We start from the raw sequence: 14,921 nt of genomic DNA, 5'->3' as shown, positions 1-14,921 counted from the left end.
AGTATGTCACACCATCAATCATACAATAACCTAGTTTTACCCCAATACAGTGGCCTGAAACTCATGGTTTACAGGCCACATCAAGCCTGCAAGTCACATTTATGCTGGCTTGCAAAGTAATGTGTAATTCCAATTGGAATTCAGCCAGTGGGAATATCCAACATTAGGAATGTGTATTCACCCAACCTTTATTCAGAATGACTGCAAGGGTTGGGAAGACTAAGATATGAGAGTACCTAAAGCATCTAAACTGGACAACCATTTCAGTAATGGGTGCAATAAGTCCAAGTAACATATTGGATTAGTTTAGAAAAATGTATGTTATTTATATTTGAGTAGCACAACATTAAATCAATCAATCAACGTACATGCAAAAACATAGAATTACATATTTTTTTTCGAAAAATTAACCTGCAATTGAGCATGCTGGGAAATATGATGGGCCTGGTTTTGGTTCAACATTGGTTATTAACAGACACTGGGGTTATATTACACCACTCAGTGTCAATTTAACACTTACAGATTTAACGTTAATCCTGAATCAACACAAAACTAATTACACTGAAAAATCAACACTAGGTAACACTGGCCAATTTGCTGTGTATATTAAAGCATACAACACACATGTACAGCACACCGCAATCCATCCCTCTCTTCATCCCTCCCTCCGCCAGCGTGTGTACTTTTATGTCCATCCCTATTGGCAGTGTTTTATAAAGATTGTCAGTCTCTCTCTTGTAATCAATTAACAAATATCCCCTCTCGTTTGCTCTCTCTCACAGAGCTGTCTCTGGGTTCCCCAACCCTCCATTCTTCTCCGCTCCCTCTTTTGCCTCTACGGAGCCGCCACTCACCCCCGCCGGCTGCGCTCTCTCATGGTCTCCTCCATCCGTCTCCAGCAGACTGTTGAGCTTCTCCATCTCTGCGGGGGCTCCATTCTCTAAATTGGCCTCAGGCTCATCTGGCTTCTTCTTGATGCACAGGAAGTTGCCCATGCAGATGACGATGGAGGCCAGAATGACCTCACAGCCAGCCAGCAGAAACACATACATGTAGTTATGGGTGGCGTCCAGCAGACGACCTACGGGAGAGGAGAGAGGTTATAGGAGGAGAGTTTATTACGTCCTATCCATTCAAGACATAAGCAGTTTATTACTAGCTAAAATGTTATGTTGTCATTCCTGTCTATACTGGCTTCTGATTATTTGACGACTTCGTTCTAACCCTAACTCCATGTCCACACCTCGGCTCAGCCCTAACCTTACCATTACAAAAAAAGATTGTCGTTTTGAAACTGCAGTCGACTGTGGTATTTTGGATGCAGTAATTGCAGCATACTGCAATTATACTGCACTCTAACTGCAATCTTTTTTCGGAAGTGTATCCATAACCCTAAATCCCCCAAGTCCTCATGGATTTTTGGAGTAGCGAAAACCTTTTGGTAAAATGAGATCCTCGCTGGCCCCACTCTCATTCACAAGAGGGCGATAGCAACGTTTATTTTTGTCTTTTCATTTTGTGAAAGCAAGAAAGAGTCACCTTCCCTTGCTAGTAGTAGCTAGCTGGCAGCATGGCTGGCTTTAGCCAGGCAAAAACTATAGCAAGCTACCTAGCCTTTTTAGCTTCCCACATCTCCATGTGAAATAATCAGATTTATAATTAACAATTATGCCCTGGCAAATATTCTTATACTTGCTGGTCTAACCTAAAACATTATCCCAGTTTGATATGCTGCTTGTGTATTCAGTCCCATAATCAGCAAAAAATAGAACGTCATCATGTTTTGGTCAGGCAGACAAAAGCACATGGGTAGCTAGTTGGCTACAGCAGGTTCTACCATTTCACAATATCCTGTAATCACTATTATTATTCTTACTACTAAACAAAATACCTTTTTGGGTAGATTCTTGTTGTTTGGTTTACTGTTTGAACAGTCGCTGAGATTATATTTTGTTATCAATGCAAAATAGGCTACTTTGATAAATAGCCTATAGATCAGATCAAGGAAGCAAGTGACAACACTGCCCCCATGGCTGCGGAAGGAATGATACGGCACGTCTCAATTTTCAGGTAGTAAAAAAAGTATGTCGAAGTATGTGTATTACAAGGCCTTTTGTTACGAAAAACGACATTGCAACACTCCGAATCTTGAGTCTGCGTAGATCTTGTAGTAAGCATAACCTTATCCATAACCCTAACTCCATGTCCACACCCCGGCTCAACCAGAACCCTCAACCCTAACCCATAGCTTCATGTCCACACCCCGGCTCAACCCTAACCTTAGCCATAACCCTAACCCTAGCCTAATGTCAACACCCCAGCTCAACCTTAACCATAACCCTAGCATCATGGCCACACCCTGGCTCAACCCTAACCATAGCTTCATGTCCGCAGCCTGGTTGAACCCTAACACTAGCCATAACCCTAATCCTAACTCTAACCTAATCCTCACCTAACCCTTCTGTGTGTACTGACCTGCTCCAGGCGGTCCCACCAGCACAGCAATAGCCTCCATGAGCAACACCAGTCCTAAAGCACTGGAGAACTTCTTGGTGCCCACAATGGCCATGAGAACCTCGAACTGCAGCGCCCCCACCATCCCGTAAGAGAGCCCGAAGAAGATACAGAACACCACCAGACCAGGGTAGTCTGTCGCCTGCCAAAAGAGAAGCAACACCCTTGGTTATATAATTCACAACAACATGATACGACCATAGAAATATAATGACCATTACTGATTAATCATTTAAATTCTATGGATACAATAGCGTCGGGTCTCGAAGGCCGCAGTGTCCACAATTATACACTATATATACACACACAAATGTATGTGGACACCACTTCAAATTAGTGGATTAGGCTATTTCAGCCACACCCGTTGCTGACAGGTGTATAAAATCGAGCACACAGACATGCAATCTCCATTGACAAACATTGGCAGTAGAATGGCCTTACTGAAGAGCTCAGTGACTTTCAATGTGGCACCATCATAGGATGCCACCTTTCCCACAAGTCATTTTGTCCAATTTCTGCCCCGCTAGAGCTTTCCTGGTCAACTGTAAGTGCTGTTATTGTGAAGTGGAAACGTCTAGGAGCAACAACGGCTCAGCCGCAAAGTGGTAGGCCACACAAGCTCACAGAACGGGACCGCCGAGTGCTGAAGCGCGTAAAAATAGTCTGTCCTCAGTTGCAACACTCACTACTGAGTATCAAACTGCCTCTGGAAGCAACATCAGAACAAGAACTGTTCGTCAGGAGCTTAATGAAATGGGTTTCCATGGCCGAGCAGCTGCACACAAGCCTAAGATCACCATGCGCAAGCAATGCCAAGTGTCTGCTGGAGTGGTGTAAAGCTCGCCACCATTGGACTCTGGAGCAGTGGAAACACGTTCTTTGGAGTGATGAATCACGCTTCACCATCTGGCAGTCCGACAGACAAATCTGGGTTTGGCGGATGCCAGGAGAACGCTACCTGCACCAATGCATAGTGCCAACTATAAAGTTTGGTGGAGCAGGAATAATGGTCTGGGGCTGTTTTTCATGGTTCGGGCTAGGCCCCTTAGTTCCAGTGAAGGGAAATCTTAACATTCTAGATGATTCTGTGCTTCCAACTTTGTGGCAACAGTTTGGGGAAGGCCCTTTCCAGTTTCAGCATTACAATGCCCCTGTGCACAAAGCGAGGTCCATACAGAAATAGTTTGTCGAGATCGGTGTGGAAGACCTTGACTGGCCTGCACAGAGCCCTGACTTCAACCCCATCGAACGCCTTTGGGATGAATTTGAACGACGACTGCGAGCCAGGCCAAATTGCCCAACATCAGTGCCTGACCTCACTAATGCTCATGGCTGAATGGAAGGAAGTCCCTGCAGCAATGTTCCAACATCTAGTAGAAAGCATTCACAGAAGAGTGGAGACTGTTATAGCAGCAAAGGGGGACCATGATTTTGGAATGGTAATGTAGTGTGTGTCAATACAGAAATGTAATAACGATACAATACACAGATTACATATTGTTTATGTATTGTTTACATCCCATAGAAATACCACACAAATAATATCAATAAAAACAAGTTCCAGACTTACCTGTGAGCTGATCACGTCGGTGATGCCATTAAAGAGTATGGCGAAGCTGAACAGATATACACATCTGGGCCGGACCCACTTCATCCCTGCAATCAGCCCACATGTGGGACGGGCAAAGATATCAACGAACCCCAAGATGGTAAGGAGGAGGGCAGACTTGGTGTCTTCATTCCCCATCTCCTTGGCATAGCTCACCACAAACACGGGTGGCACAAAAAGACCCAGTACCATGATGGACGCAGCTATGGCATAGATGAGGAAACCTCGGTCTTTAAATACGCTAAAGTCCAGGAGCTTTTTCTTAAGTTGGGGCTTTTTTTCTGCTTCGCCCACAGCCTGCAACTCCTTGTCCTGGGGCTTCTTGGGGCCCACCAGGGGCCTCATCAGGGCCCCACAGGCGCAGCAGTTGAGCAGCAGGCCCCCCAAGATGAGGAAGCCGCCTCTCCAGCCATAGTGGTACTGCAGCACCTTTGGGGAGAAATATGAAGAAAAACATTAACGATGATCCATACTGATCTACAACTGCAGAGAGCGAGACTGAAGAGGTGTAGTACCTGTCCCAGAGGAGAGAGGCAGCAGAGGGCCACAGGGCTCCCGGCAGCAGACAGTCCGTTAGCTAGAGGCCTCCTCTCACTAAAGTAACGATTCAGCATGATCAGAGACGGCTGGAAGTTCAGCGCCAGCCCCAGACCTTGTAGACAGGGGGCAAACTGTTTTTAAAGTGTGTGTGTGTGTGTGTGTGTGTGTGTGTGTGTGTGTGTGTGTGTGTGTGTGTACCCACCAGTAAAAACTCCAGTAGCGGTAGATGTGTGTATTTATTTACTAACCTGTTATAACTCCAGTACAGATGTAGATGTGGATGATACTGGTGGCCAAGGAGGCCAGGATCATTCCCAAGGAGGCAAAGAGCCCTCCCACCATCATCACTGGCCGACACCCAAACTTGTTCACCAGCACACTGCACAGTGGACCTACACACACACACACAGTCAGAACTAACTGTGCCTAGGGCCAGTACAAGCAGGGTATAAAAAAAAAGCATTCCAGTTCTCTGCCCCCTCCACTTGGAACGATCTACAACAGGACATGAAATTACAGGAGCTCGTCTCTTTGAATGAGTTTAAATATACAATCTATGGCGGACAATGGCAGTGGCGTAGCGCAGTTTCGTGGGGCCCCACGCAAGGTCCAAGCAAGGTCCCCCCACCAGGATTTAGGATAGTTTTTTTGTGCCATGGTGCAGAGCGAAAAATGTGCCGTTTTATAGCTCAGCGATGCTTGAAAAAGACTAACTGGGTTTATCTCAACTCAGTCAGACACCATAAAAAGGCATTTCATTCGGTTGTTCAATTCTACACTAAAAAAATGCTGGGTTAAAACAACCCAGCGCTGGGTAAATAGTGGACAGAACACACATAGGTTTTTTTTGACCCAGCCAGTTGGGTCACTTAGTAGAGGGGACGGGGGTGCTGTAGGATTATTTAAGATACTGTTTGAAGAGGTAGGGTTTCAATGTTTTCAGAAGAATGGCAGGGACTCTGCTTCAGGGGGAAGATGGTTCCACCATTGGGGTGCCAGGACAGAGAAGAGCTTTGACTGGGCTGAGCGGGAGCTGCCCTTCCGTAAGGGTGGGATTGTCAAGAGACCATAGGTGTCATAGCGGAGTACTCGGGTTGGGGTGTAGTGTTTGAGCATAGACTGAAAGTAAGGGGGGGGGAGTGCAGGCCAGTCTCTGTGCAGGCCAGTCAAGTTCTTCCACACCGATCTCGACAAACTATTTCTGTATGGACCTCGCTTTGTGCACGGGGGCATTGTAATGCTGAAACTGGAAAGGGCCTTCCCTAATCTGTTGCCACAAAGTTGGAAGCACAGAATCATCTAGAATGTTAAGATTTCCCTTCACTGGAACTAAGGGGCCCAGTGGAGTGTACAGAGGAGCGGGGTGACATGGGAAGGTTGAACACTAGGCAGCTTGCTGCGTTCTCGATAAGCTGCAGGGGATTGACGGCACAAGTGGGGAGCCCAGCCAACAGAGAGTTGTAGTAGTCCAGACGGGAGATGACAAATGCCTGGATTATGACCTGCGCCGCTTCCTATGTAAGGTAGAGTCGAACTCTACAGATGTTACAGAGCATGAACCTGCAGGAGAGAGTCACTGCTGTGATGTTTGCAGAGAACAACAGGGTGTTGTCCAGGGTCATGCCAAGGTTATTTGCACTCTGGGAGGGGGACAGTGGTAGTTGTCAACCGTGATGGAGGTCTTGGAGCGGGCAGGCCTTCCCTGGGAGGAAGAGCAGCTCAGTTTTGTCGAGGTTGAGCTTGAGGTGGTGAAATAACACATATGGAATCATGTAGTAACCAAAAAAGTGTTTAACAATAAAAATACACTGCTCAAAAAAATAAAGGGAACACTAAAATAACATCCTAGATCTGAATGAATGAAATAATCGTATTAAATACTTTTTTCTTTACATAGTTGAATGTGCTGACAACAAAATCACACAAAAATGATCAATGGAAATCAAATTTATCAACCCATGGAGGTCTGGATTTGGAGTCACCCTCAAAATTAAAGTGGAAAACCACACTACAGGCTGATCCAACTTTGATGTAATGTCCTTAAAACAAGTCAAAATGAGGCTCAGTAGTGTGTGTGGCCTCCACGTGCCTGTATGACCTCCCTACAACACCTGGGCATGCTCCTGATGAGGTGGCGGATGGTCTCCTGAGGGATCTCCTCCCAGACCTGGACTAAAGCATCCGCCAACTCCTGAACAGTCTGTGGTGCAACGTGGCGTTGGTGGATGGAGCGAGACATGATGTCCCAGATGTGCTCAATTGGATTCAGGTCTGGGGAACGGGCGGGCCAGTCCATAGCATCAATGCCTTCCTCTTGCAGGAACTGCTGACACACTCCAGCCACATGAGGTTTGGCATTGTCTTGCATTAGGAGGAACCCAGGGCCAACCGCACCAGCATATGGTCTCACAAGGGGTCTGAGGATCTCATCTCGGTACCCAATGGCAGTCAGGCTACCTCTGGCAAGCACATGGAGGGCTGTGCGGCCCCCCAAAGAAATGCCACCCCACACCATGACTGACCCACCGCCAAACCGGTCATGCTGGCAAGAAGGAGGATGTTGCAGGCAGCAGAAAGTTCTCCACGGCGTCCCCAGACTCTGTCACGTCTGTCACATGTGCTCAGTGTGAACCTGCTTTCATCTGTGAAGAGCACAGGGCGACAGTGGCGAATTTGCCAATCTTGGTGTTCGCTGGCAAATGTCAAACGTCCTGCATGGTGTTGGGCTGTAAGCACAACCCCCACCTGTGGACATCGGGCCCTCATACCACCCTCATGGAGTCTGTTTCTGTTTGAGCAGACACATGCACATTTGTGGCCTGCTGGAGGTCATTTTACAGGGCTCTGGCAGTGCTCCTCCTGCTCCTCCTTGCACAAAGGCGGAGGTAGCAGTCCTGCTGCTGGGTTGTTGCCCTCCTACAGCCTCCTCCACGTCTCCTGATGTACTGGCCTGTCTCCTGGTAGCGCCTCCATGCTCTGGACACTACGCTGACAGACACAGCAAACCTTCTTGCCACAGCTCGCATTGATGTGCCATCCTGGATGAGCTGCACTACCTGAGCCACTTGTGTGGGTTGTAGACTCCGTCTCATGCTACCACTAGAGTGAAAGCACCACCAGCATTCAAAAGTGACCAAAACATCAGCCAGGAAGCATGGGAACTGAGAAGTGGTCTGTGGTCACCACCTGCAAAACCAGTCCTTTATTGGGGGTGTCTTGCTAATTGCCTATAATTTCCACCTGTTGTCTATTCCATTTGCACAACAGCATGTGAAATGTATTGTAAATCAGTGTTGCTTCCTAAGTGGACAGTTTGATTTCACAGAAGTGTGATTGACTTGGTGTTACATTGTGTTGTTTAAGTGTTCCCTTTATTTTTTTGAGCAGTGTATATATTTGAGATTCTTCAAAGTACCCACCCTTTGCCTTGATGACAGCTTTGCACACTCTTGGCATTCTCTAAACCAGCTTCACCTGGAATGCTTTTCTAACAGTCTTGATGGAGTTCCCAAATATGCTGAGCACTTGTTGGCTGCTTTTCCTTCACTCTGCTGTCCAACTCATCCCAAACCATCTCAATTGGGTTGAGGTCGGGTGATTGTGGAGGCCAGGTCATCTGATGCAGCACTCCATCATTCTCCTTTATGGTCAAATAGCCCTTACACAGCCTGGAGGTGTGTTGTGTCATAGTCCTGTTGAAAAACAAATGATAGTGGGACTAAGCGCAATCCAGATGGGATGGCGTATCGCTGCAGAATGCTGTGGTAGCCATGCTGGTTAAGTGTGCCTTGAATTCTGAAGAAATCACAGACAGTGTCACCAGCAAAGCACCCCTACATGCGGAGATCATCCGATCACCTACACTGCGCCTCACAAAGACACAGCGGTTAGAAACAAAAATCTAAAAATCTAAGATTTGTTTAACACTTTTTTGGTTACTACATGATTCCATATGTGTTATTTCATAGTTTCGATGTCTTCACTATTATTCTACAATGTAGAAAATAGTAAAAAATAAAGAAAAACCCTTGAATGAGTAGGTGTCCAAACGTTTGACTGGTGCTGTATATATAATAACTCTCCCAACATTGGGATATGCATATGCACTTGAGGAACTCAATCTTGTGTAAGCCTCATACATTTTACATTTTAGTCATTTAGCAGACGCTCTTATCCAGAGTGACTTACAGGAGCAATTAGGGTTAAGTGCCTTGCTTAAGGGCACATCGACAGATTTTTTACCTAGTCGGCTCGGGGATTAGAACCAGCGACCTTTCGGTTACTGGCACAACGCTCTTACCCACTAAGCTACCTGCCGCCATAAAAGTTACAAAATTGTCAGTGCTCAACCTTAACATGTGATGACAACACAACAGCACTGGAATTACATTTACTCACAGGTGGCCAAAAATAACTATTTGAAAGCCTCAACTAAGCCACGCTTTCTGTCTTCTGATCTGACCCGGTGAGTCATAGCTCAATAACCCAGCATTAATAACCCAACTGAAAGGCGCTACATGGCTAATCTGATATCTGCATTGGCCATGCAGCATTTACAGTGATACAGCCTCTGCAGAAGTTTCAAATTAAATCAATGTTTATTTGTCACATGCGCCGAATACAACAGGTGTAGACCTTACAGTGAAATGCTTACTTACAAACCCTTAACAATGCAAATAGTCCGGGTAGCCATTTGATTAGCTGTTCATGAATCTTATGGCTTGGGGGTAGAAGCTGTTAAGAAGCCTTTTGGACCTAGACTTGGCACTCCGGTACCGCTTGCCATAGCAGAGAGAACAGTCTATGACTAGGGCCTTCCTCTGACACCGCCTGGAATAGAGGTCCTGGATGGCAAGATGCTTGGCCCCAGTGATGTACTGGGCCGTACGCACTACCCTCTGTAATGCCTTGCGGTTGGAGGCCGAGCAGTTGCCATACCAGGCGGTGATGCAATTAGTCAGGATGCTCTCAATGGTGCAGCTGTAGAACTATGAGGATCTGGGAACCCATGCCAAATCTTTTCAGTCTCCTGAGGGGAATAGGCATGGTCGTGCCCTCTTCACGACTGTCTTGGTGTGTTTGGACCATGATAGTTTGTTGGTGATGTGGACACCAAGGAACTTGAAGCTCTCAACCTGTTCCACTACAGCACCGTCGATGAGAATGGGGGTGTGCTCAGTCCTCCTTTTCCTGTAGTCCACAATCATTTGTCTTGATCACGTTGAGGGAGAGGTTGTTATCCTGGCACCACATGGCCAGGTCTCTGACCTCCTCCCTATAGGCTGTCTCATCGTTATCGGTGATCATGCCTACCACTGTTGTGTCGTCGGCAAACTTAATGATGGTGTTGGAGTCGTGCCTGGCCATGCAGTCACGAGTGAAAAGGGAGTACAGGAGGGGACTGAGCATGCACCCCTGAGGGGTCCCCATGTTGAGGATCAGCGTGGCAGATGTGTTGTTACCTACCCTTACCACCTGGGGGCGGCCCGTCAGGAAGTCCAGGATCCAGTTGCAGAGGGAGGTTTTTAGTCCCAGGATCCTTAGCTTAGTGATGAGCTTTGAGGGCACTATGGTGTTGAAAGCTGAGCTGTAGTCAATGAATAGCATTCTCACGTAGGTGTTCCTTTTGTCCAGGTGGGAAAGGGCAGTGTGGAGTGCAAGAGATTGCATCATCTGTGGATCTGTTGGGGCGGTATGCAAATTGAAGTGGGTCTAGGGTTTCTGGGATAATGGTGTTGATGTGAGCCATGACCAGCCTTTTTAAAGCACTTCATGGCTACAGACTTGTACTAGGACTGTAGTCATTTAGGCAGGTTACCTTAGTGTTCTTGGGCAAAGGGACTATGTTGGTCTGCTTGAAACATGTTGGTATTACAGACTCAGTCAGGGACAGGTTGAAAATGTCAGTGAAGACACTTGCAAGTTGGTCAACGCATGCTTGGAGTACACGTCCTGGTAATCAATCTGGCCCTGCGGCCTTGTGAATGTTGACCTGTTTAAAAAGGTCTTACTCATGTTGGCTATGGAGAGCGTGATCACACAGTCGTCCGGAACAGCTGATGCTCTCATGCATGCTTCAGTGTTGCTTGCCTCGAAGCAGCATAGAAATAATTTAGCTCGTCTGGTAGGCTCGTGTCACTGGGCAGCTCGCGGCTGTGCTTCCCTTTGTAGTCTAATAGTTTGCAAGCCCCGTCACATCCGACAAGCGTCTGAGCCAATGTAGTACTATTCAATCTTAGTCCTGTATTGACGGTTCGTCGGAGGGAATAGCAGGATTTCTTATAAGCGTCCGGGTTAGAGTCCCGCTCCTTGAAAGTGGCAGCTCTACCCTTTAGCTCAGTGAGGATGTTGCCTGTAATCCATGGCTTCTGGTTGGGGTATGTACGGTCACTGTGGGGACGACGTCATCGATGTACTTATTGATGAAGCCAGTGACTGATGTGGTGTACTCCTCAATGCCATTGGAAGAATCCCGGAACATATTCCAGTCTGTGCTAGCAAAACTGTCCTGTAGCTTAGCATCTGCGTCATCTGACCACTTCTTTATTGACCGAGTCACTGGTGCTTCCTGCTTTAGTTTTTGCTTGTAAGCAGGAATCAGGAGGATATAATTATGGTCAGATTTGCCAAATGGAGGGCGAGGGAGAGCTTTGTATGAGTCTCTGTGTGTGGAGTAAAGGTGGTCTAGAGTTTTTTTTCCTCTGGTTGCACATTTAACATGCTGGTAGAAATGAGGTAAAACGGATTTAAGTTTCCCTGCATTAAAGTCCCCGGCCACTAGGAGCGCTGCCTCTGGATGAGCGCTTTCCTGTTTGCTTATGGACTTCTACAGCTCATTGAGTGCGGTCTTAGTGCCAGCATCGGTTTGTGGTAGTAAATAGACAGCCACGAAAAATATAGATGAAAACTCTCTTGGTAAATAGTGTGGTCTACAGCTTATCATGAGATACTCTACCTCAGGCGAGCAAATCCTTGAGCCCTCCTTAATATTAGATTTTGTGCACCAGCTTTTGTTTACAAATATACACAGACCGCCACCCCTTATCTTGCCGATGCAGCGTAAACCCCGCCAGCTGTATGTTATCCATGTCGTCGTTCAGCCACGACTCTGTGAAACATAAGATATGACCGTTTTTAATGTCCCGTTGGTAGGATATTCGAGATCGCAGCTCGTCTATTATGTTATCCAATGATTGTATGTTGGCTAATAGGACTGATAGTAGAGGCAGATTACCCACTCGCCGTCGGATCCTTACAAGGCACCCCGACCTACGTCCCCGATATCTGTCTCTTTCTCCTGCGAATGACGGGGATTTGAGCCTTGTCGGAAGTAAATCCTTCGCATCCGACTCGTTAAAGAAAAAATCTTCGTCCAGTAATCGCTGTCCTGATATCCAGAAGCTCTTTTCGGTCATAAGAGACAGTGGCAGAAACATTATGTACAAAATAAGTTACAAATACCGTGAAAAAACACACAATAGCACAATTGGTTAGGAGCCCGTAAAACGGCAGCCATCTCCTCCGGCGCCATTCTTCTCAAAAGTCATTCATTCATACTTCTTGCCCTTCACAGAGCAGTGCAGAGCTGTTGTGAAGGAAGTTGTCAAGGAAGTGAGTTTGTGTTTATACATTACCTCCCACCCTCACATACTGTCAACCAATAATGGCAATGCAGAGCCACATTGTTACAAAATTTAAGAGGCGCATGGCAATTCGGTACGGAGCTCAATTTGGCCTCTGCATGCCTCTGGAGGCTCCACAATTGAGTCACACCCTCCATACGGAGTCTTCGACCACATTTTCGGATCAAGCATAAATTGGCTTTAAGTGACCCAACTGGCTGGGTCAAAATAACCCAACATTTGTTCTGTCCAATATTTACCCAAATTGTGTTGTTTTTAACTTAGCATTTTTTTTTGTGTAACAGATTATTAAAATATGTCAAACACAAATCTTCAAAACTTATTTTTGTTTTGTTTTATAGCACTATTAAATGGACCTGGGATAATTTTGGCATGTTTATTTAGATTTAGAACATAAAACAATGTTTTAAAATACTTAATTTGTTTAAGCATATGTTGCAGAACAGTGATATATTTATTTTGTCAATATTCTGAAAAAAAAAAAATATATATATATATATTAAGGGGGTTCGCCATCAGTGACTGAGTTGACAAGCCACTGACAGAGTTGACAGATCCTCAAAACAGAAAATCCCCAATAAAAATGACCATTCTCAGATCTTTCAGCACTGACGGAGTTGACGTCAAAAATGACACTTCTTCATTCAATTGGTATACACAATAGCAATTCCTCAGTTGCTATCTGATTCTAAAACCTAATTAAATGTAACATATTTAACTTAATCTATCAGGCAGATGAGTTGACAGTTTATGCTTGTGACTATGGTGATTCCAATACTGTTTGTTTAAATATTTTAAAGGTAGGAGAACTTTACAGACCATGAGTGGTAATAACGACATGAAGAAGGGGTCCTTATGGTATAGCTGACCCTACTCATTTCTGATTGAGGCTGAGAAAAAATTAATCAATTCTAAAGCTAATTTCCTGTATATAAAACAATTCATGGCTGCGGGGGTGTGTGCTAGGTCAGTTAGTGGGGGGCTATCAATGTTTTGACCCCTAGACGCACCTAACCTCCTCAAAAGAATCTGCTCAATGTGAAAATTGTGTGCTTTAGTGCTTTAAATATGTCTTAAACTTTGTGTGCTGCTATTTTGTCTCTTGTAAAATATATTTTTAATCTCCATGAGACTTACCTGGTAAAAAAAAGATAAAATAAAGTAATAAAGATCCTGCCTGAGTTTGGTGTAGTAACACCCAGGTCTGACACTTTCTGTACTATCCTGCACTTTTTCTTGTACTGGCTCACCATCGGGAAAACACTTCTGTTGGATATACAGTTGAAGTCGGAAGTTTGCATACACCTTAGCCAAATACATTTAAGCTCAGTTTTTCACAATTCCTGACATTTAATCCTAGTAAAGATTCCCTGTCTTATGTCAGTTAGGATCACCACTTTATTTTAAGAATGTGAAATGTCAGAATAATAGTAGAGAGAATGATTATTTATTTCATCACATTCCCAGTGGATCAGAAGTGTACATACACTCAATTAGTATTTGGTAGCATTGCCTTTAAATTGTTTAACTTGGGTCAAACGTTTTGGGTAGCCTTCCACAATAAATTGGGTGAATTTTGGCCCATTCCTCCTGACAGAGCTGGTGTAACTGAGTCAGGTTTGTAGGCCTCCTTGCTCACACACACACACACATTTTCAGTTCTGCCCACACATTTTCTATAGGATTGAGGTCAGGGCTTTGTGATGGCCACTCCAATACCTTGACTGTGTTGTCCTTAAGCCATTTTTCCACAACTTTGGAAGTATGCTTGGGGTCATTGTCCATTTGGAAGACCAATTTGCGACCAAGCTTTAACTTCCTGACTGATGTCTTGAGATGTTGCTTCAATATATCCACATCATTTCCCTTCCTCATGATGCCATCTATATTGTGAAGTGCACCAGTCCCTCCTGCAGCAAAGCACCCCCAAAGCATGATGCTGCCACTGTGCTTCACGGTTGGGATGTCTTCTTCGGCTTGCAAGCACCCCCTTTTTCCTCCAAACATAACGATGGTCATTATGGCCAAACAGCTCTATTTCATCAGACTAGATGACATTTCTCCAAAAAGTATGATCGTTGTCCCCATGTGCAGTTGCAAACCATAGTCTGGCTTTTTTATGGCGGTTTTGGAGCAGTGGCTTCTTCCTTGCTGAGCAGCCTTTCAGGTTATGTCGATATAGGACTCGTTTTACTGTGGAAATAGATACTTTTGTGCCTGTTTCCTCCAGCATCTTCACAAGGTCCTTTGCTGTTGTTCTGGGATTGATTTGCACTTTTCGCACCAAAGTACGTTATCTCTAGGAGACAGAACGCGTCTCCTTCCTGAGCGGTATGACGGCTGCGTGGTCCCATTGTGTTTATACTTGCGTACTATTGTTTGTACAGATGAACGTGGTACCTTCAGGCATTTGGAAATTGCTCCCAAGGATGAACCAGACTTGTAGAGGTCTACAATTTATTTTCTAAGGTCTTGGCTGATTTCTTTTGATTTTCCCATGATGTCAAGCATAGAGGCACCGAGTTTGAAGGTAGGCCTTGAAATACATCCATAGGTACACCTCCAATTGACTCAAATTATGTCAATTAGCCCATCAGAAGCTTCTAAAGCCATGA

General features: G+C 45.4%; 1 protein-coding gene across 2 annotated transcripts in view; it reads right to left on the bottom strand.

Moving 5' to 3' along the window:
• Positions 1-324: 324 nt before the first annotated feature.
• The window catches only part of LOC121547563 (monocarboxylate transporter 4-like), a 36,969-nt gene continuing 22,372 nt past the window's right edge, over positions 325-14,921 (bottom strand). For both annotated transcript variants that reach the window (XM_041858899.2, XM_041858900.2), the window contains exons 3-7: positions 4,912-5,055; positions 4,639-4,775; positions 4,085-4,552; positions 2,476-2,656; positions 325-1,081 (exon numbers count right to left, since the gene is read on the bottom strand). In XM_041858899.2, the coding sequence (XP_041714833.1) occupies positions 777-1,081; positions 2,476-2,656; positions 4,085-4,552; positions 4,639-4,775; positions 4,912-5,055 (1,235 nt within the window). In that variant the 3' untranslated portion in view covers positions 325-776. The remainder of the gene's footprint in view (positions 1,082-2,475; positions 2,657-4,084; positions 4,553-4,638; positions 4,776-4,911; positions 5,056-14,921) is intronic.

The sequence above is a fragment of the Coregonus clupeaformis genome, chromosome 31 (assembly GCF_020615455.1).
Source record: "Coregonus clupeaformis isolate EN_2021a chromosome 31, ASM2061545v1, whole genome shotgun sequence".
NCBI lineage: Eukaryota > Metazoa > Chordata > Actinopteri > Salmoniformes > Salmonidae > Coregonus > Coregonus clupeaformis.
The sequence above is the reverse complement of the archived record's forward strand: the minus strand, read 5'-3'. Positions and strand labels throughout refer to the sequence as shown.